The sequence below is a fragment of the Sander vitreus genome, chromosome 9 (genome assembly GCF_031162955.1).
Source record: "Sander vitreus isolate 19-12246 chromosome 9, sanVit1, whole genome shotgun sequence".
Lineage (NCBI taxonomy): Eukaryota > Metazoa > Chordata > Actinopteri > Perciformes > Percidae > Sander > Sander vitreus.
This window is the reverse complement of record NC_135863.1, coordinates 33,794,984-33,815,526: the sequence shown is the minus strand read 5'-3', so window position 1 is coordinate 33,815,526 and position 20,543 is coordinate 33,794,984. Positions and strand designations below refer to the sequence as shown.

The 20,543-nt window shown below is 42.3% G+C and overlaps 1 protein-coding gene across 7 annotated transcripts in view; it reads left to right on the top strand.

Annotated features, from left to right (window-relative positions):
• The window catches only part of lpp (LIM domain containing preferred translocation partner in lipoma), a 192,122-nt gene that overhangs the window by 55,858 nt on the left and 115,721 nt on the right, over window positions 1-20,543 (top strand). For all 7 annotated transcript variants that reach the window (XM_078259864.1, XM_078259861.1, XM_078259863.1 and 4 more), the window contains one exon: window positions 13,674-13,861. In XM_078259864.1, coding sequence (XP_078115990.1) covers window positions 13,678-13,861 — 184 coding nt within the window. In that variant the 5' untranslated portion in view covers window positions 13,674-13,677. The remainder of the gene's footprint in view (window positions 1-13,673; window positions 13,862-20,543) is intronic.

The window sequence follows — 20,543 nt, the reverse complement described above, 5'->3', positions numbered from 1 at the left end:
AGCTATTTTGCTGATTCATTTTATAATGAATTGTCCATAATTAAAGGACAATAATTCTCTACTTTCTATACCTTTTTTTCTGTGTGTTTTGGATTATTTGTTGGACTAAACAAGACATTTAAAGACATCACCTTGGACTCTGGGAAGTTATAATTATTTTCTTACATTTTTGGTGCTTTGTGGAGTCATTCAGTGTAACTATACACAATGCATTGTATACTATGTATCCTTGAGGTCTGGCAAACATGTTGAATTTATTTTCTTCCTCATAAAACATTTGCAAAGCCGTTTTCAAAAATATTTGAAATCAGGATTGTTTATATTAGTGTTTGCTTGTTAGCGGTCTTCTTCATTGCCTTTGCTGGTGCAATGCTATAGCTTCTTTGTGCATACAGAAACTGACATGATTTTTCAATTAGTGGAATATCATGATACAGGCAGCATCCTCGTGCATGTGCATGATACATTAAAAAATGCGAAAAACATTGCTCCATGGCACTACTGGTGGTCAAATACATCAAAGGTTACCCGCCTGCGGCCAAATACAGGGTGAATTTGATCAACCTACCAGCCAATAGCAGGGGGAATTTAACACACAATTGAATAATTCTGTGGAAATCATCAGGTGCCCGACCTTAAAAGTGGATTCTACCAGGCTGCGTTCCGGCCGCCAGAGATGATCGCTGTGTTGTCTAGACAATGCTTGTGATTCCACCACAGCACACTTCAAAAGCGGCTCTCTGCTCTGTGTGTGTGTGTGACATTGAAAATGGATAACCATAAGTGAATAAATATTAAATATAGGGATTTCCCGATCAGTTTTTTTGACCCTGTGATCCAATCAGATTTTTTAATTATTGAATATCTGCTGATACCGAGACCTGATCATATTTTTGTATTTGCTCAGATAATAGAGCTGCAAACTGCTAAACTTAGTGACGCCTCTGGCACTCATTAGTCAATCTTTGATTTTCTTCTCGTGTTTACCGGTGTCGGCTGCAGGGAATAACGGCCCGAAAGAGGAATCACAGAAGTTTTTTCTGTAAAAAACGGGTGACTTAAGGCGCTGACACACCAACCCAATTATTGGCCGTCTGACAGTCTGGCGAGGTCGGTGACTCGAGTCTGTTCCGTGTGTTCCGTGCCGTCGTCAGTCGGAGGAGCCGTCAGCCTTCATTTTCAACAAGTCAAATCGGCCAGCGGGCAGTCGGACTGAATGACCAATCTGATTGGTGGAGAGCTAACCCGGAAATGACGAGTGGGATGAGCGTGACTAGAGTCTCTCAAAATCTGACGAAAATCTTTTGAACTGACCTTTGTCGATCTGAAATGAAATTCAGCAACTGCGTGGCCTATTTCTCGCTTTTTTATTTTTTTATTTTAGTAAAATATGAGATCGTATTCTGAACAAGCCGCCATTATGGTCTGGCTTTGAAATCCAATACAGATTAGCGCCGCCTGCTGTTATGGAGACGTATTACATCTCATGAATGCGCAGAACATACGTCAAGTCGGCGTCTCTTCGGTGTGTTCAGAGGCACTTTTTGGATCAACTCGGGGAGACTGATCAGTCTGACTGCCTTTTCTGCTGAGGGTCGGTCGTCGGGTTGGTGTGTCTGAGCCTTAAGAAAGACGGACTTTTTTACTTGTTGCCCAGGGCTGGCAAGCTACGAGATACTGTCTGAACAGACATGTTGGTTTGAAAGTGGCGGCATCAAGGCAGTCTGTGGTGCATGGCATGTGGGATTAAAGGCTGTGAGCACTACAAGCTGACGTAAATGATCGGAGTATGGTAAACTGGGTGAATGCCGATCCCCGATCAGTTAAAAAATGACAAAATTGGACATCAGATAATACTTTTTATGGGAAAAATGTGTGGTAGTTGGTTGATGTTGTTTTTTCTATTTTCTTCTTTAAAGATTATATTTTTGGGAGTCGAACCCGCGGCCGCTGTCGAGGAGTAAACCTCTATAAATGGGCGCGCGCTCTACCAACTGATCTTCCCGGGCACCCGATGTTGTTTTTTCAAGACAAATGTTACACAAAAGTTAGTTACACACAAAAGTGTGTTTAGAAAATGGTGGTTGGTAACAGCCATTTTGGTGGAAGAAAAAGTTAATTTCCAACACCTATTGAAATGTTTTTATCAATTGCAGCCCTACACAAAATCTCTGTAATTTAAAGTTTTTATTCTAAAGCATTATTTACACAAAAGAGATATTTATATTTCAAAAACACAAATTACAGATTACATTCTATTCTAGTTTTAAAAGTTTTGTTACAAAGAAGAGAGAGCCGTCTGGCATTGGCTTCTTAAAATGTCTTGTTTTTGTCACCACCATCATGTTTTATTGAGAGGAGCTGGCTTTGACTGTAGCCTGTGAGACATTGATTAATCGTCATATATCTGATGCCTCGTAGGGGGGGGGTCACATATGCAAAATTGTACCACTTTTTTTTTTTTAAGAGTAATGTCCTCTTTCTTTTATCCCTCAGGGGACTTACCAAGACCTCTCACTGTGTTGGGACTTAACAGTGATGTTTCGCTTTACTTAATCCATACCCTACATGTTATAAGGATAAGTAAAAAATAAACAAAATCATGTCTAATAGGGCTAAATAAGTAAATTCTTACTTACTTTCTCACATTTACATGCACTAAAAACCTAGATTTGTCAACTGGGTTATGTCTAGCTCATTGTGTGATAAAGAACTGCAGCCAATGTGAAGATAATTTCAGCAAAATGCCACTTGTTAGCCATATAACATTGAGATTGCAACAGTGATAATAATAATGTGTTTCATTAATTGTATTTGTTAATGACTTTTCAAGTGAAATTGGCCTCAAACAAATGAAGGACCTCTGGGATTAGAATAGAATAGATAGAATATTAATAGAATAGAATAGTGAGAATAGAATCAGTGAGAAAATCCCCACAGTATTTGTTCTTGAGTTGGTGTTGTGGTGATCGTGTCATGCCGCTGTGCTGTTTGCAGTGGCTACGTTTCAGAACACGATGTTTGACTTGCCCAGTACTCTGATGCCCCGACACTGGGGTTACGCTTCCAGCATCAATTTTTTAACACTTGAAAGAGGTCCAAAACAGCCTTTTGCTTTTATTAATATGTCAACACATCGCACAGTGTCAGAATTCCGGCACTTTCAAATATTTACCCTACTGCACAAAGCATTTCAAGATCCATAATGACCATGTGAACTCGTCCCTGTTTCCAAACAGTGGGACGTGGGGAGCGAGCTCTTGTTTGTGTAATGTCGCATTAACCTGTTCAGCCATTCAACCAGCCCTCTAAAGCAGAGCAAGTTCAATGCTGGGAAGACTCTTGCAGATGGGAACCTTTTAATTTTTAAAGGGTTTTCATCCGCATGGCCGATCCTCCGCACATTGCGTCACGAACCGTGAGTGCTAATCCCAGTTGCCTCCCACCCCTCTATTTGGTATGAAAAAACCTGCCAGCCAAAGTGTATCTCCATATTCATCTCTGCAATGTCTTTTTGAAGTGATGTTTTGATCGGTGCCTAGTGAACCAAGGCCTGTGTAGTTTTAACTGAACTCTACTCTTGGGATGAAGCACAATGTGGAAGAAGAGCAGCATAATTGCCCTTTAAATCTTAGTTCAATTTTTCCTTTAAACGTTAAGATATAAAAGGACACATGCAGTATAACGGACGGCACTGGACAACCCTATACAGGCTGTGTAAAATAGTTTTATGGAGTACATTCACTCATTTTCATTTTTGCTTTGCTTTTTACTGTTGTGTAAACTTGGATTTAATGGCTCCAAATGTAAAATACAAAGCAAACACTTTTAAAAACAGTGAACTCTACTACTTCATCTGTTTCTCACCTGACATTTTCAGAGGGTGGACATTTTTGACAAAACACTTATCAAGGTAAAAACACTTCTACTGCTGTACCAGTCAGTTAACCATAGAACTCTGTTTGTTCATGTTAAGAAAGGCAAAAGAAAGAAGCTACTGAAGTTACTACAGCTTTTTTTAATATCAGGTGAACACTGCCACATCATGTTCTTCAGTTTTGTGTACGTTTTCAACGTGCGATTCAGTCTCCTAGCCACAAAGACGATTTACTAGAAAGCATGTCATGCTTTCCCTCAAAAAAAAAATCTCCCATTTCATGTTCAAATTCTGTACTCTCTGTGGTCCTCTTTTGGATGGTTTTTGTTTGATAGTTTCCTTGGTGGATATGAAAGATTAATGCAGCAGAAACACCTGCAGCAGTTCCTCAATGACAGCTGTGAAAGTGCAGCGGAACAGCTGTGAGAAGACAGCCTGACTGCCGTGCCCCCCATAAAGCAACACTCTTAAACACGGTGTCACAGCTTTGTGAGTCATCTTGTAACTGCCCCGGCAATCAGAATTGACTTTCCTTTCATGAGGATTCAATACAGATGCATCCATATTTTGTTTTGCGACTGCATGTGCACTTTCAACCTGTGCCTCACTTATCACTCCATTGTGTGTATGTATGTATTTTGTACACGTCTTCTTGTGCCGTGTTCAGTCATTTGCACGAGGGAGGGACTTTTAGTTTTTTTTTTTTTTTTATCACTGAACACATCAAAGCTGATACAGAGGAGCAGTAAGCAAATGCATTATTTAGCTTATTAAGTAGCGGGAGCTCACAGAACACTAAGTCACAGTTAAATAAGCAAAAAAGCATGTCATGTTTAGTCTAACATCATCGGACCTCTCTCTCCACACGCTATCACACTGTGCCGGTGCAGGAGAATGGTCTGAGATATACATTGCAATGAGGCCGCATTTGTTCTGAGTCTGAATACGTCTGCAACAAAGTTCAAATTCTACACATATGCTATGTGCTGCAGATATTGTGTTTGTGGGTTTCCTCCCACAGTCCTACCACCACAGGGTGAAATGGAAACTCTGAAGTTGTGACCGTGTTCATCTGCTTGTAATGGGTGTACCCTCCGTCACTGCTGCATGCTGGGGTCGTCTCCAACCCTGCTTTATAGAAAACGGATGCATAGAAGACAATTAATACAATAAAGTAACATGCGGTATACTTTGCTTGCTCAGGGGAAGTGCAAAGTGCTCCACAGTGTCTTTATAGCTGATCTGGTTCAGATATGGTTAGATCTGTGAAAGCAACTGAGAAACTGAAAACTTAAATGAAGAATACAAGACACAGGACATTATGTTGATATCAAAACAAGGCCTTGTGTTGTAAGCAGCTATTAAGGATGTACAGATGGAGCTGGCCCTTATACCAGAAAAGTGAGTTAAAGAAAGAAGGAAGGAAGACATGAAAGATGTCAGTTAAAGCATGAGTTGATCAAAATCAAACAGGAAATCAGTCACATGATTATTTACTGTATATTGCAACTCTTTGAGCAGCGGTGGGCGATATTGTTAGAACCACATAATCCCTGACATGACTCACATCAGCTACCACTTTATCACTTACAGGAGCTATGGGAGATGAACTTTCTCCTAAACTATGCTCACTCACAGTTTGACCACCAAAAAGCAAAACAACAATGGGGTCGATGGGCAAAAAAAAGTAATGTGGTGTATGCCCGACCACGTGTAACATCAGTAACACTGACTACCGCGGCAAGCCTACTGTTGAGTTTTTAAAATGTATTTTTTTGCTGCTTTGAACACCACAAGCCTCGTGCCCTCTAGTTGCATTATATTGGAGAGAAGGCAGACATCTCTACGGCCGATATCTCCGACACTGGGCAACTCGCGCCAAAACTATCTAGATTGATAAATAGCATTACAGGTAACAGGAGAAATATGTATTTTTGATTTTGGGTTGAACTGTCCCTTTTAAGAGTTTAGGGTTGAAATGGAGGCAAAGCAATTAGATGTCTTTATTATGACAAGGAGTCTATGAATCACTAGTCATTATGTACTGAAGTCATCAGTGTGTGGGGTTCAGGTTTGTGTTCCCAAAATGGCACATAAATCATTTGTTTAGAAGAAAGTTTATTTGAAATAACAGACAAACAGATGTTAGTGGGTTTAATGTGCACTTTGGGGCCCAGTACATATAAAGTGACATCCCACTGTGAATTATTTGCCATCATCAAAAAATGGAACCACATACTGAAAAGACATTTTCTATTCAACACGTTGTGTATTAAATCTTACGCACACATTCTAAGATCATTTCTCCCTTTTCCCACTTGTTTTAATTCATCTTTTATTGTGTTAGCCATTTGAACGTCGAGAAATGAAAGCATTTGCATTGAAAGGACAGGTGGGTGCTCGTGTCTGAATCGTAGCATTAAGAGCAGGGGAAAATATCAAAAGTCAGAAGCATTCAAGCGGCAGGAGGAGCAGGGATTTGAGCAGATATTAAAAGATGATTGTGCGTGGGCTTTTTCTCCTGTGCTCCAGAGAAAGAATGTAAACCCTGTATCAGTCAGACGGAGGATAATAAACAGCCAAAAACATCAGAACACAGCACAACAAACACAAACAAAAAGAAGGATGGGAAAAAGCGCAGCGTATAAATAGTTCAAATATTTCAAGTGATTTCAGAATGTGATGGTGAAATACTGGATGTTTGTGTCCTCAGCCACAGCAAAGTCTTTTACTCTGTTGTTTTCACTGTAACTGCATTAAGGCCATACAAGTCCACAAAACAATATAATATACTAATAAAAGTTATTATATTAATTAGATATCAATATCGGCTGCTTCCTGATGTAACATTTTCAATCCAAGTGTCCCCCACCATAAAAAAACAACAATGATAAATACATTAATACATATTTATCTCTGTACATGGCTTATAGACCCTGATCTGATCTGTTTTTTTGACAGCTGCATCAACACTGAAAATTATTGATTTTTTTTAATACTTTTTCTGTTATGAAGTCTTTTTGGTTTGAAAATGTTGTTTTCGATTGGACATATGAATGCACGGTGTGTATTACCTTGTTTTTATTGTTTTACAAAATAATATTACCAGCTGCTTTACTAGTCTGACTCAGTAGCTAAAATGTAAAAAGTTGACTTGAATCTTATACACACATGGAGACAGTGGCCAGCCTCCTTCATGTATTATGCACAAACCCTTAGAAACATTCATAATATGTGACAAATTGTGAGGCGTTTTACTGCTAAGCTCCAGATGGAGCCACGGTGCCTTTGCTAAATAGTCTCAGGAAGGAACTTGTTTTGGTGGAACATGTGGACGTTCAAAAGTAGTTTTAGTCGTGCAACAGAAAACTCAGATTGGACAGATAGTCTAGCTAGCTGTCTGGATTTACCCTGCAGAGATCTGAGGAGCAGTTAACCATAGTCCTCACAAATCCACCGGAGGTTAGAATGCCAACACAAAGGAAGAGGAAGGGGACGGACATTCGGACGAAAAGGGGGACATCCGGCGGAATTTCCAGCGGCAACGGAACAATCCCGAAAGTGGAACATTGTCAATATAGACTAACATTATACCTGCTAAACATCATTATGTTATCATTCTAAACTTAGCATTTAGCTCAAAGCACTGCTGCATATGTATATACAGCCCAACAGAGCTTCTATCATGGCTGCAGATCTTTTTTCTCTACACCTCCTTGAGGCCTCAGACATTCAAACAAACAGCGTTTTGTAAAGTATCTTTCTACCACTAAAGGCAAACGTCTTCTACTTTTTTTGGAGTGGCAACAGTAGAAAGCAGGGTGAAAAGCCTCTTCCTGGATGCTTCTTACTGCCTCCCTGAATGCTGTGTTTTGCGTGACGTTACGCTTTCCTGTTCAAAGGATTGCACTCACACCTGCACAGTAACAGAATTAGTTGTGTGAAGAACAAGAATGGAGACCTTGAGCTAAAAGTTGAAACCATGCCCCCTAACACCTGCATTCTTTAGGTGATTGTCTGATTGTCTGTTTTGGTCAGTTACAGAAATTGTCACACACGGCCCCTCTCTTCCAATTTCACCATAGGAAAGGGGTAACAAAATGTCCATCCATCTTCATCCGCTTATCCGGGGTCGGGTCGCGGGGGTAGCAGCTCCAGCAGGGGACCCCAAACTTCCCTTTCCCGGGCCACATTAACCAGCTCTGACTGGGGGATCCCGAGGCGTTCCCAGGCCAGGTTAGAGATATAATCCCTCCACCTAGTCCTGGGTCTCCCCCGAGGCCTCCTCCCAGCTGGACGTGCCTGGAACACCTCCCTAGGGAGGCGCCCAGGGGGCATCCTTACCAGATGCCCGAACCACCTCAACTGGCTCCTTTCGACGCAAAGGAGCAGCGGCTCTACTCCGAGCTCCTCACGGATAACTGAGCTTCTCACCCTATCTCTAAGGGAGACGCCAGCTACCCTCCTGAGGAAACCCATTTCGGCCGCTTGTACCCTGGATCTTGTTCTTTCGGTCATGACCCAGCCTTCATGACCATAGGTGAGGGTAGGAACAAAAACTGACCGGTAGATTGAGAGCTTTGCCTTCTGGCTCAGCTCTCTTTTCGTCTAACGGTGCGATAAATTGAATGTAATACCGCACCTGCTGTGCCGATTCTCCGACCAATCTCCCGCTCCATTGTCCCCTCACTCGCGAACAAGACCCCAAGGTACTTGAACTCCTTCACTTGGGGTAAGGACTCATTCCCTACCTGGAGAAGGCACTCCATCGGTTTCCTGCTGCGAACCATGGCCTCCGATTTAGAGGTGCTGATCCTCATCCCAGCCGCTTCACACTCGGCTGCGAACCGATCCAGTGAGTGCTGAAGGTCACAGGCCGATGATGCCATCAGGACCACATCTTCTGCAAAAAAGCAGCGATGAGATCCCCAGCCCACCGAACTGCAACCCCTCTCCACCCCGACTACGCCTCGATATCCTGTCCATAAATACTACAAACAGGATTGGTGACAAAGCGCAGCCCTGGCGGAGGCCAACTCTCACCTGAAACGAGTCCGACTTACTGCCGAGAACCCGGACACAGCTCTCGCTTTGGTTGTACAGAGATTGGATGGCCCTGAGAAGGGACCCCCTCACCCCGTACTCCCGCAGCACCTCCCACAGTATCTCCCGGGGCACCCGGTCATACGCCTTCTCCAGATCCACAAAACACATGTAGACTGGTTGGGCATACTCCCAGGCTCCCTCCAGGATCCTTGCGAGAGTAAAGATCTGGTCCGTTGTTCCACGACCAGGACGGAATCCGCATTGTTCCTCTTCAACCTGAGATTCGACTATCGACCGAACCGTCCTTTCCAGCACCTTGGAGTAGACTTTACCGGGGAGGCTGAGAAGTGTGATACCCCTGTAATTGGCACACACCCTCTGGTCCCCCCTTTTTAAAAGGGGAACCACCACCCCGGTCTGCCACTCCTTAGGCACCGTCCCAGACTTCCACGCAAAGTTGAAGAGGCGTGTCAACCAAGACAACCCCTCCACACCCAGAGCTTTAAGCATTTCTGGACAGATCTCATCAATTCCTGGGGCTTTGCCACTGTGGAGTTGTTTAACTACCTCAGCAACCTCCACCAGGGAAATTGATGCCAATCCCCCCTCATCCTCCAGCTCTGCCTCTACCATAGAGGGCGTATTAGTTGGATTTAGGAGTTCCTCAAAGTGCTCCTTCCACCGCCCTATTACCTCCTCAGTTGAGGTCAACAGCGTCCCATCCTTACTGTACACAGCTTGGATGGTTCCCCGCTTCCCCCTCCTGAGGTGGCGAACGGTTTTCCAGAAGTACCTTGGTGCCGACCGAAAGTCCTTCTCCATGTCTTCTCTGAACTTCTCCCACACACGCTGCTTTGCCTCTTTCACGGCAGAGGCTGCAGCCCTTCGAGCCCTTCGGTACCTTGCAACTGCCTCCGGAGTCGTCTGGGATAACATATCCCGGAAAGACTCCTTCTTCAGTCGGACGGCTTCCCTGACCACCGGTGTCCACCACGGTGTTCGTGGGTTACCGCCCCTTGAGGCACCTAAGACCCTAAGACCACAGCTCCTCACCGCAGCTTCAGCAATGGAAACTTTGAACATTGTCCACTCGGGTTCAATGCCCCCAGCCTCCACAGGGATGCACGAAAAGCTCCGCCGGAGGTGTGAGTTGAAAGTCTGTCGGACAGGGGCCTCCTCCAGACGTTCCCAATTTTCCCGCACTACCCGTTTGGGCTTACCAGGTCTGTCCAGAGTCTTCCCCCCACCCCCTGACCCAACTCACCACCAGATGGTGATCGGTTGACAGCTCCGCCCCTCTCTTCACCCGAGTGTCCAAAAACATATGGCCTCAGATCAGATGAAACGATTATAAAATCGATCATTGACCTTTGGCCTAGGGTGCTCTGGTACCAAGTACACTTATGAGCATCCCTATGTTCGAACATGGTGTTCGTTATAGACAATCCATGACTAGCACAGAAGTCCAACAACAAACAACCACTCTGGTTTAGATCAGGGAGGCTGTTCCTCCCAATCACGCCTCTCCATGTGTCTCCATCATTACCCACGTGCGCGTTGAAGTCCCCCAGCAGAACTATGGAGTCCCCGACTGGAGCCCCATGCAGGACTCCACTCAAGGTCTCCAAGAAGGCCGAATACTCTGAACTCTTGTTTGGTGCATTTGCACAAACAGTCAGAGTTTTCCCCCCCACAACCCGCAGGCGTAGGGAGGCGACCCTCTCGTCCACCGGGTTAAACTCCAATGTAGCGGCGCTCAGCCGGGGGCTTGTGAGTATCCCCACACCCGCCCGGCGCCTCACACCCTGGGCAGCTCCGGAGAAGAAAAGAGTCCAACCCCTATCCAGGAGTATGGTTCCAGAACCAAGACTGTGCGTAGAGGTAAGCCCCACCAGATCTAACCGGTAGCGCTCCACCTCCCGCACAAGTTCCGGCTCCTTCCCCCACAGAGAGGTGACATTCTACGTCCCCCAGAGCCAGCCTCTGCTGCCCGGGTCTGGTCCGTCGAGGCCCCCTGACCTTCACTGCCACCCATGTGGCAGCGCACCGACCCCAGCGGTTCCTCCCACAGGTGGTGGGCCCATGGGATGGAGGGATGTCCGCCACGTAGCTTTTTTGGGCTGTGCCCGACCGGGCTCCGTGGCAAACCCGGCCACCAGACGCTCGCTGACGAGCCCTCCATCTGGGCCTGGCTCCAGATGGGGGCCCCGGGCTTCCTCCGGGCAGGGTCACTTCATCCCTTCCTCGATTTTTCATAGGATTTTTTAACCATTCTTTGTCTGGCCCCTCACCTGAGACCACTTTGCCTTGGGAGACCCTACCAGGAGCACAAAGCTCCAGACAACACAGCCCTCAGGTTCATAGGGACACACAAACCTCTCCACCACGATAAGGTGATGGTTCCCGGAGAAGGGTAACAAAATGTAATATAGATATTGATTCACTGAATTATAATTTATTATTAAAATAATACGTTGTGCACTAGCAACTTGGTAAAACACTTTAAAATGAACAGCAATTACAACTCAAGTGTTAACCTTTTAAATGCAGCAACAACTTGGTCAAATTTACAGGAATTCAAAATTCCACTATATAATGTATATAAACATAGAATTTAATAGAATCAGCTGTTTGAGTAAGTATCGGCCTAGTCTCACTTTGCCAGACCCTCCTCCAAAGGCTGAAGGAGGGTCTGGCTACTCCACACAGCATTCGGGGATGGGACGAAAACGTTCTCTTGTTTAATGGCATTTATTTAAAGCAACACTAGAGAACTTTTCCCGCTTCTGTCCCCCTACAGGTTGCAAGCGGAATTGTCCATTACATTACATTGTTCAGTTCATTCGAACTACAGATTTGCTACCCAATCTGGCAAACTTGCATAATGTAATGTAATGGACAATTCCGCTTCCAACCTGTAGGGGGACCAAAGCGGGAAAAGTTCTCTAGTGCACAGAGCTGCTGCAAAATAGTCGTGCGAGAGAAAACTCAGATTGGACAGATAGTCTAGCTAGCTGTCTGGATTTCCCCTGCAGAGATCTGAGGAGCAGTTAACCATAGTCCTCACAAATCCACCAGAGGTTAGAACGCTAACACAAACAAAGAGGAAGGGGATGGAAAGTACATGCATCCGGCGGAATTTCCTGCAGCACCGGAGCAATCCCCTTAGTGGAACGCAAAGGGTATAGACTAGTATCGGCCCGATATCCATATCGGATCGGTGCATCCCTAGATACTAAATTACATTAGTTTCCTACACAACACACAACCTCAACCCCCACTACCCATTAATATCATCACATGGTCGTGTGATAACTCCTTGTAGCAGTACTGCTGGTCAGTTGTCCATTTTATACCATTGTTTTTTTAATATAAAAACATGAATTATGTGTAGTATTTTAATGAATGTTATCATTTTCAGGAAATTGAAGTTAAACTCGAATCTAAAACCGTTCCTGCAGTTTAGCTTAGAAGACCCTGACTTTGGTCCAGGCCTCTTACTTCCCTGGCCAGATCACTGGTGCTCCTGTCCTTGAAGAAACAGATTATGTAGCATTTCTACTGATGATTCCTTCTGGCAGGACTTCCTAGATTGAAAATGCTATAAGATAAATGTTGTTGTGTTATTAAAGTTTAACTTTTTGGAGTATAGAATGCATATAAAGATAGACGGTTTGACAGCTCCAGTGAACAGTGACCATACCTAGAGATTAACATGGTTTTATTTCAGTTAGTCTAATAGCTGGTTTGATTTGCACTGAGAGATGATTTTATGGAAAGTACCCCATGTCAATCTCTAGGTATGGTGAAGGGTATGTGATGATGTGGGGGTATGGTGAAGGGTATGTGATGATGGGGGGGTATGGTGAAGGGTATGTGATGATGTGGGGGTATGGTGAAGGGTATGTGATGATGTGGGGGGTATGGTGAAGGGTATGTGATGATGTGGGGGTATGGTGAAGGGTATGTGATGATGTGGGGGTATGGTGAAGGGTATGTGATGATGTGGGGGTATGGTGAAGGGTATGTGATGATGTGGGGGTATGGTGAAGGGTATGTGATGATGGGGGGGTATGGTGAAGGGTATGTGATGATGGGGGGGTATGGTGAAGGGTATGTGATGATGTGGGGGTATGGTGAAGGGTATGTGATGATGTGGGGGTATGGTGAAGGGTATGTGATGATGGGGGGGTATGGTGAAGGGTATGTGATGATGTGGGGGAATTTTAATTCCAAAGGCTAAGGGAACTTTATCAGGATTTTAAGGAAGAACATTTATTTATTCACAATGCATTATTCATTCACAAAGAAAATTGGTGTTCTCAAAGGTTGGATTTTTTTTTTCAATTAAGGCATTAAGATCAATTTCCAAAAGGTGATTTTTTATTTTTTTTTATTCCTCTTTTTAGTCAACTTTAGCATGGGGTTCCAGTAGTCATGAGCGACACTGTACATCTGCACATTGTACATACTATATATTATTTGCACATTCTGCACTCAACCCATTCAGCCTCTCAGTTACTTTGTTTTGTATATATTTCTTTCTGTATTTGTTTATTTCTGTTAATGTTTATTTGTTTATTTCTGTTAATGTTTATTTGTTTGTTTGTATATGTATGCACCATTCACCAAGGCAAATTCCACACAAGTGTAACTTATTGTGGCAAAAAAACCTTTTCTGATTACTTGAGTTTACAGGTCCAAGCTTCAGTTTAAATAGCTTACATTTAAATGTGTCTTTCCTTATCAGAACCATGTGGAACCCAGTGAACAGTAACGACCAGGCGGGACAAGTGGCTGCCAGGATGGAGACTACTTTGGGTAGTGCGAGCATCTCTATCTCCCAGCAGCAGGCACCCAAGAAATTTGCCCCTGTGGTCGCACCCAAGCCCAAGTTCAACCCTTACAAACCGGGGGGAGAGGCCTCTGACACTTCAGGTAACAACACAGGAGAAACCACTAAAGCAATTTAAAATGAAACATTTATACTGTCACTATGGACACTCTCTGAAACAAAAATAAATAAATCAAAGAACATTATTGTTTTTTTGCCACTAGCTGGAGTTTATCTTTAGCATGCCATGTCCGCTCAAAGTCAGCATCCTCACTGTTTTTACAGCCGGATCAAACCGGGCCCAACCTGTCCTGAATCTCCTACATTACAAACATCAGACTTTGCTGACGTCAAACACATTTTATTTTTAGCATGACTAAACGTTCATGTTCCACTTCTGTTTAAATTATTTATTTTTCTCAATGATGGTGTGATGAATTAGAGAAGAAAGAAAGACCTGGTAAAGTAAACTTAAAGGACAATTCCGGCGCAAAACGGACCTAGGGGTTATTAATAGATGTGTACCCACTCTGTCTCTCTGGGACATGTTTTCATGCCAATCCAATGAGTTTGGAGCTTGAAAGAAGCTAGCGCGGACCGCTGATTAGCTTACAACGCTAGTATTCGGGGCACAGAGAACGTAAAAACAAATCGCTATTTATAACACTAAAAAGGCTCAAAACATCACCACACTCCAACAGTAGCATAATGAGGGTCCCTACATGTTAACCCAAGCATTGAGAACTTTGTAAGTGTACAGACAGTTTATTGAACGAAGAGCTGCGGGAGCTCCGTGAAAGGGCTACGACAGAGAGAGAGAGCTACCGGTAGTCAATGCCGCAACACAGCCTCGTACTTCGGGAAACTGGTGGTGTACCTGCGGACATTGTGAAGCTATGGCCACCCAACAGGAGTGTCTGTGTTGCACGGAGTGGGACCTGTTTTGTCGTGACACCCAAGAGACGCAGTGTTTTGTACAGTCTGAAGATTTCCCCTCTCTGATAAACAGGGCTGTACTTGAAACTTTTTTGGCGACCCAGACCGGAGGGACCAGATGACTGAGTAAGTACACTAGACAAGTTATGCAGAGTGCGATTATTTCAGATATATTGAGCAAATTGCTTTTGATTTTAGTTTGCATCGCCAGCTGTTAAGTCATGAGTTTTCAAGATGGCATGTGAACATGAACACGAGTGTCTTTTATAATGTATCTTTTCAATAAACTGTCTGTACACTTACAAAGTTCTCAATGCTTGGGTTAACATGTAGGGACCCTCATTATGCTACCGTTGAAGTTTGGTGATGTTTTGAGCCTTTTTAGTGTTATAAATAGCAATTTGTTTTTACGTTCTCTATGCCCCGAATACTAGCGTTGTAAGCTAATCAGCGGTCCGCGCTAGCTTCTTTCAAGCTCCAAATTCATTCAATTAGCATGAAAACATGTCCCAGAGAGACAGAGTGGGTACACATCTGTAAATAATCCCTAGGTTTGTTTTGCGCCGGAATTGTCCTTTAAGTAGCAAAGTCATTGTATTGACTGTGGGTAGTCGTACACAGCAGAACTTCAACAACTTTAAACACCTAACTTTTTCACTAAACAGTTTTTCTTCGGAGCTAATGTTAATTTTCTTGTAAAACACAATCAATAAAGGCACAATTAAAGTTATTTGTTTAAGTAATACACATTCCTATTCACCCTGTATTTGCCCGATAGCAGAGCTATGTAGTATTGGTTGCCATGGTTAGAGTTTGATATATATTTTACAGTCCTAAAAAAGCTCATTGAGCTCATTGAGGTCCAGCCTGCAGTGTGCTGCATCTGGACCGTGAACAGAGGAGCAGTAAATAATGTAAAATGAAAATAAATAAAGGGCTGGAGAATGGGAGAATAAGGCACTGAAACACATTGTACTCAATAATGAGACTTTTATTGTCATAGTAACACTGATCATCTACTCTTACATTTAAGTATAGTTGTAGTTTAATGCTACAGGGATCTTATGTTTGTAGTTTGGCCTCTTGTTTCCATCAGTATCAGAACATTGGATTGCTAAGCTGTGCTCCGACAGAACGCAAAGTGAAGTTTCTTTAAGCTGTGGCTATCTAAAGTACAGATGGACCGCGTGTGGCTGTGTGTGTTAATGTGGCAGCTCAGACTCAGGTCTGGAACCTCTCTCCTTTTATGCCTCTGTGCATGTATCAAGTGGAGCCGTATGGACTTGCAATAATTGCACATTTTTTGAAGGAGTTTTGCTTCATGCATGCGCTCACATCTTTGCATTGTGACAGAGGCCTTGTTGCATGCCTAATTTCTAATAAACATACAGTGTAAGAACTGTGGTTTGCAGTCATCTGCGTGTCCAGGAAGCTTTGCGTTGTCTGCTCTTTTAGGCCCCTTGGGGGCTGATGATTTGTTTGTATAAAAAAAGGATCTAGTGCTACAAGTTAATGTACAATAAACACATTTACTAATAGTTTTAGTGAAACTCCTTTAATTAGCCTTTGTTCCACTGCAACAGGGTTACAGTCTGGGATTATTAAGATTCACATCTGAGGCACAGATTATTTAAGATAATGCAGAATGATGTTGAGCAAACACAGAGGCTGTGCTCCACAGAGCATAACTCTGTGTCTGTTTTACATGAGACAGATATGACTCCTCACTGCAACAACTGCCTTTGATGAGTAATATCTGTCGAGAGAGAAGCTCATATTATAACATATAATAATTAGTCTTCTTTAAAAAAAATACCTTTCTTAATGAAGACTTCTGGTGTTTAGTCAAATAAAGATGTAAAATGTGTTTGAGTTTTAGGTTTTTTATATGGTCATGTTTTAGTGTTCATAATAATAAGCACAAGCCTTTTTGAACCAAAGAAACACAATAATAGGATGATCAGTGCAACTAAAGAGAAATATTTCTCTTTTGCTGTGAAGAATAATGAGATTAATGTCTTTTGAAATCTTTTTGAGTCATTGGTGATAAATAAAACAGAAAAATGACTGAAAAACGCCTACTCAGTGTTACCTACAGGCCTTTCACAGGCATTGATGCTTCATTTTTGCATATGCTCCAAGTGACTGTAGCAACTTATAGGAAAGCAATACACAACTTTGTGTAAAGAGATGGATACACATTTCCTCTATAGTTATAATTTTTCACAAAAACTATTACTGTTGAGTCCACAGTTAATTTGACCGAAGTTATCAGTGAGCAAGTTGTTGTAAAAGTACAACACTTATGTCATGTCATCTGCCATATTTGTCCCACCTCCCCATCTGGTATATGTGTTGTAATGCGAACATTATATAAACTTCCACCCTCAAACCCCCCTGAGAGCACTATATTTCCAAAACAGGGGAAACGGTTATGAAATTCAGCATGCAGTGAGCCCACTGTCAGGTTGAAAACTGCTGTCTGTGGGGTTTGTGGTTTGAGCTGCGGACCTGTCTGCTCCTCCAGATGTTAGTTTGTTCTTAGACGGCTCCTGTTAGAGCTCTGCCTACCACTGAGGAAGAGAAGAAGAAAAAAACGTCACCAGTCATCCCTTCTTGTTCATTTTCTTAATTCGGCCTGTGGTGTAGATCAGAGATCTTCAACAGGGGGACCGGGACCCCTAGGGGGTCCTCAAAGTTACTGCAGGGGGTCCATCAAATTATTGTTAATTTTGTGAAATTGTCCAAGAAAATTAAAATGTGTTAACATGAATCCAACATATTATTAGTAAATATAAATCAGCTTATTTGTGAAAAAAACCCATTGCTGATAGGCTTACTGTTCTTTAGGTAAGGTAGTCACCACGGTAACCATCCACAGATCCAGTTCATCCTAAGGATTCACTGTGCCAAATGTATGTTTAACATTTAAACATGATTTATAAAGTCATGCCTGCAAGTATTATTTTAATGGCTTAGTATTCAGTACACTAAAAAGGTATGTATAAAGGCTTTAGGCTGCCAAATATGTTATTATAGGCCTAGTTTAATATGCAACTTCATTTTTATACAATTTAATAAAATGTTTGCGATGTAGTAGGGGGTCCCTGCTCCGTTTCTCTTTCAGTTAAGGGGTCCTTGGCTTAAAACGCGTTGAAGACCCCTGGTGTAGATAGTTCGGCCTACAATGAAAGGGTTTATTTGGAGCCACAAACAGTTTTGTGTCAGTTGTATTTGATTATACAATATTTCAGTGATGTTGCCTCCATTTCTGTTGTCACAAAACAACGGAAGGAACCCTGGAACTCTTAAGTGTTGATATTTACCTACGACCATATTGACATATTTTCTGCAAAATTACAAAATAAAAAAAAAAAGATTTAGGTAGCTGACCTGTTTGAGCATGCGCCCCATGTACAAAGGCTTCGTCTTGACCGCAGTGGCCCAGGTTTGAGTCCGACCCGCGGCCCTTCGCTGCATGTCATCCCCCCCCTCTCCCCCATTTCCTGTCTTCAGCTGTCCTATTAAATAAAGGCCAAAAAAGACCATACAAATAATCCCCCCAAAAAATGTATTTTATTCCCAGTGGATGATTTGTAGCATCATTAAAGCCTCGTAATTCCAGAATGTCATTTTACTACAAAAACATTTAATCTAGAACCGTTGGCTACTGTCTTATTTTCCACAATTAATCATTGTCTGGGAATTAAGAGGATTAATGAAACAATATAAAGAGGGTGGGGATACATGTGTAGATGATATAATTGTTGCAATGTAAATGTTTTACTTTTATGAATTCAGTCATGCCGGAGTTGCATTGTTAATATCTCATCACCTCAGTGACTTGAGAAGAAACTGTTAATCCCACTCCATCTTTCACACTGTTCACGTTGATTGTGACGGTAATTACATAAACTGGGCAATGCTTAGAATTAATTCTTCATTACAACGATTCAGTTGAGGTCAAATATACTGTTGATTGAAATGAGAACTATGGAGGAAACACTAATTAATAATAACTGTTTTAAAGTCCTTGCAGCTGTTTTGGGGTTTCATTTAACATCTTATTGCTGATATCTAAAGGTTGCAGCATGTTGTAGTGATAAATTCAAGTGGTCATATGTTCTGCCTTTTGGGCCACAACATAATCTTTCATTAAAACATTAACATTTAATAATGACAGTGGTTGTTGTCAGAGTTTTAAACACGCACATGTGTAAAGCCATCTGCAGACATCTCCACTTGTCAAAGGATAAGACGTCTTTATGGACAGATTATCTGGGTCTCTCTCTCTTTATTTATTTAATATCTTTTATATCAAATGTGGGGACTCTGGTGTAAAATGGAGGATTAGCATAAAAATTAGGGACAAGTCAATTTGGCACAGCGCCTCGCTGTCCCTTTGTCTAGAAGGGGCCAGTATCAGGGCTGGAATGAGCTGTCTGGGGCCTGGTTTTATTGTGCAGACAAAGAAGCCGGGGACAACGGGGCGGTGCACAGTTAGCTAGGTCTGCCCTCCGATTTTCTTTTTCTTTTTCAGGGAGAACTTGTTCTGATTAAAGCCCCAGCAGGAGGAAGTGAATGACATATAGGTCTCAGACAGTGACCCTTCACTCCAAATTCCTTACAACACATCAGATGTTTGGGTTTAACTTGATCTCATACGGTACATGTACTGTAGGAAGGCCAGTCGGGATTGCTTTTTGCATTGAGAAGTCAGTGCTCCAGTTCTTTTACAGTATGCACGTTCTTGGCTGCAACATTTTGAGTTTTAGGGAGTTTTAAAAGGACCCTGATATGAATGTAATGCTTGTGTGATTAGATCCGAGTCGGCTCTGCAACACACTGAAGGAGAGGTGGACAAGATATCATGAATAGCTGTACAATGTAATGCAATCCAGTGCAATAGCCCTGCAATAAAAGCTCCCTTGCTACAGCATATTAGCTTCAGTTTGCAACAGTATTGACACAAGTGTGTCATTTATTGTTTTCTGTCAAAATTTGAAAATGGTAAAAAAAAGAAGAAAAAAAAAATAGATTACTTTCTACCTTGATATCTATTATTTTTAAAGAATACATTATTTTCAATTTTCCTCATAACAGTCACACAATTAACTAGACAAAACTGCAATAAAAAAAAGAGCAGAAACAGACAGAAAAAAACAATAACAGGTGAAGGGCTGCCAGAGTATCAGAGTGCAAGATCAATACCTTGACATCCTTTTTAGGTTTAATTGAAAGTGGTAGAAAAGTATCCTGGGTAAAATGTTTTGCACACGTGCCGTTTGCTTTGTGTGCAGCTGTGTACATAGATCAACACGTGTTGGTGACTAGTTAGAGTCCGTTCAGTGCTCTCTGGGACTTCTCTGTTTCATTTGAGCTACGCATGAGAACCGAGTGTTAAACGTGATGTCGAGGACAACGGTCATATTCCTAAAAACAGACTGCAGATTCAGTTTCTGTTGACTCCCATCAGTACTTTTCCTTTTTCTTTTATATTGCCCTTTACGTGTACTGTACATGACATTCTCATCAGTATTTTGAGAAATCTCTCAAGCCCCTGCCTTGCACTATTGTAACATTTAGGACTTTTATTTTTGCTATGCAGTATTTTGAACAGTTTCTTCAAATATCTGTTAAGAATGATCTTAGTCAAGTGTTTAAATGGGGATTTTTTTTGGTTCTGTGTAAAGTGAATGTAAATATACATTTGGTGTGACCAAAGAGTGTCTGGCACCACAAGAAAATGATTCACACGGGAATGAGTCATCACCAGCAGCTTCATTCAGAATATATTTATCTTGTATATGAATAGATTCAAATCTATAACTTAATATATTAAAATCAGAC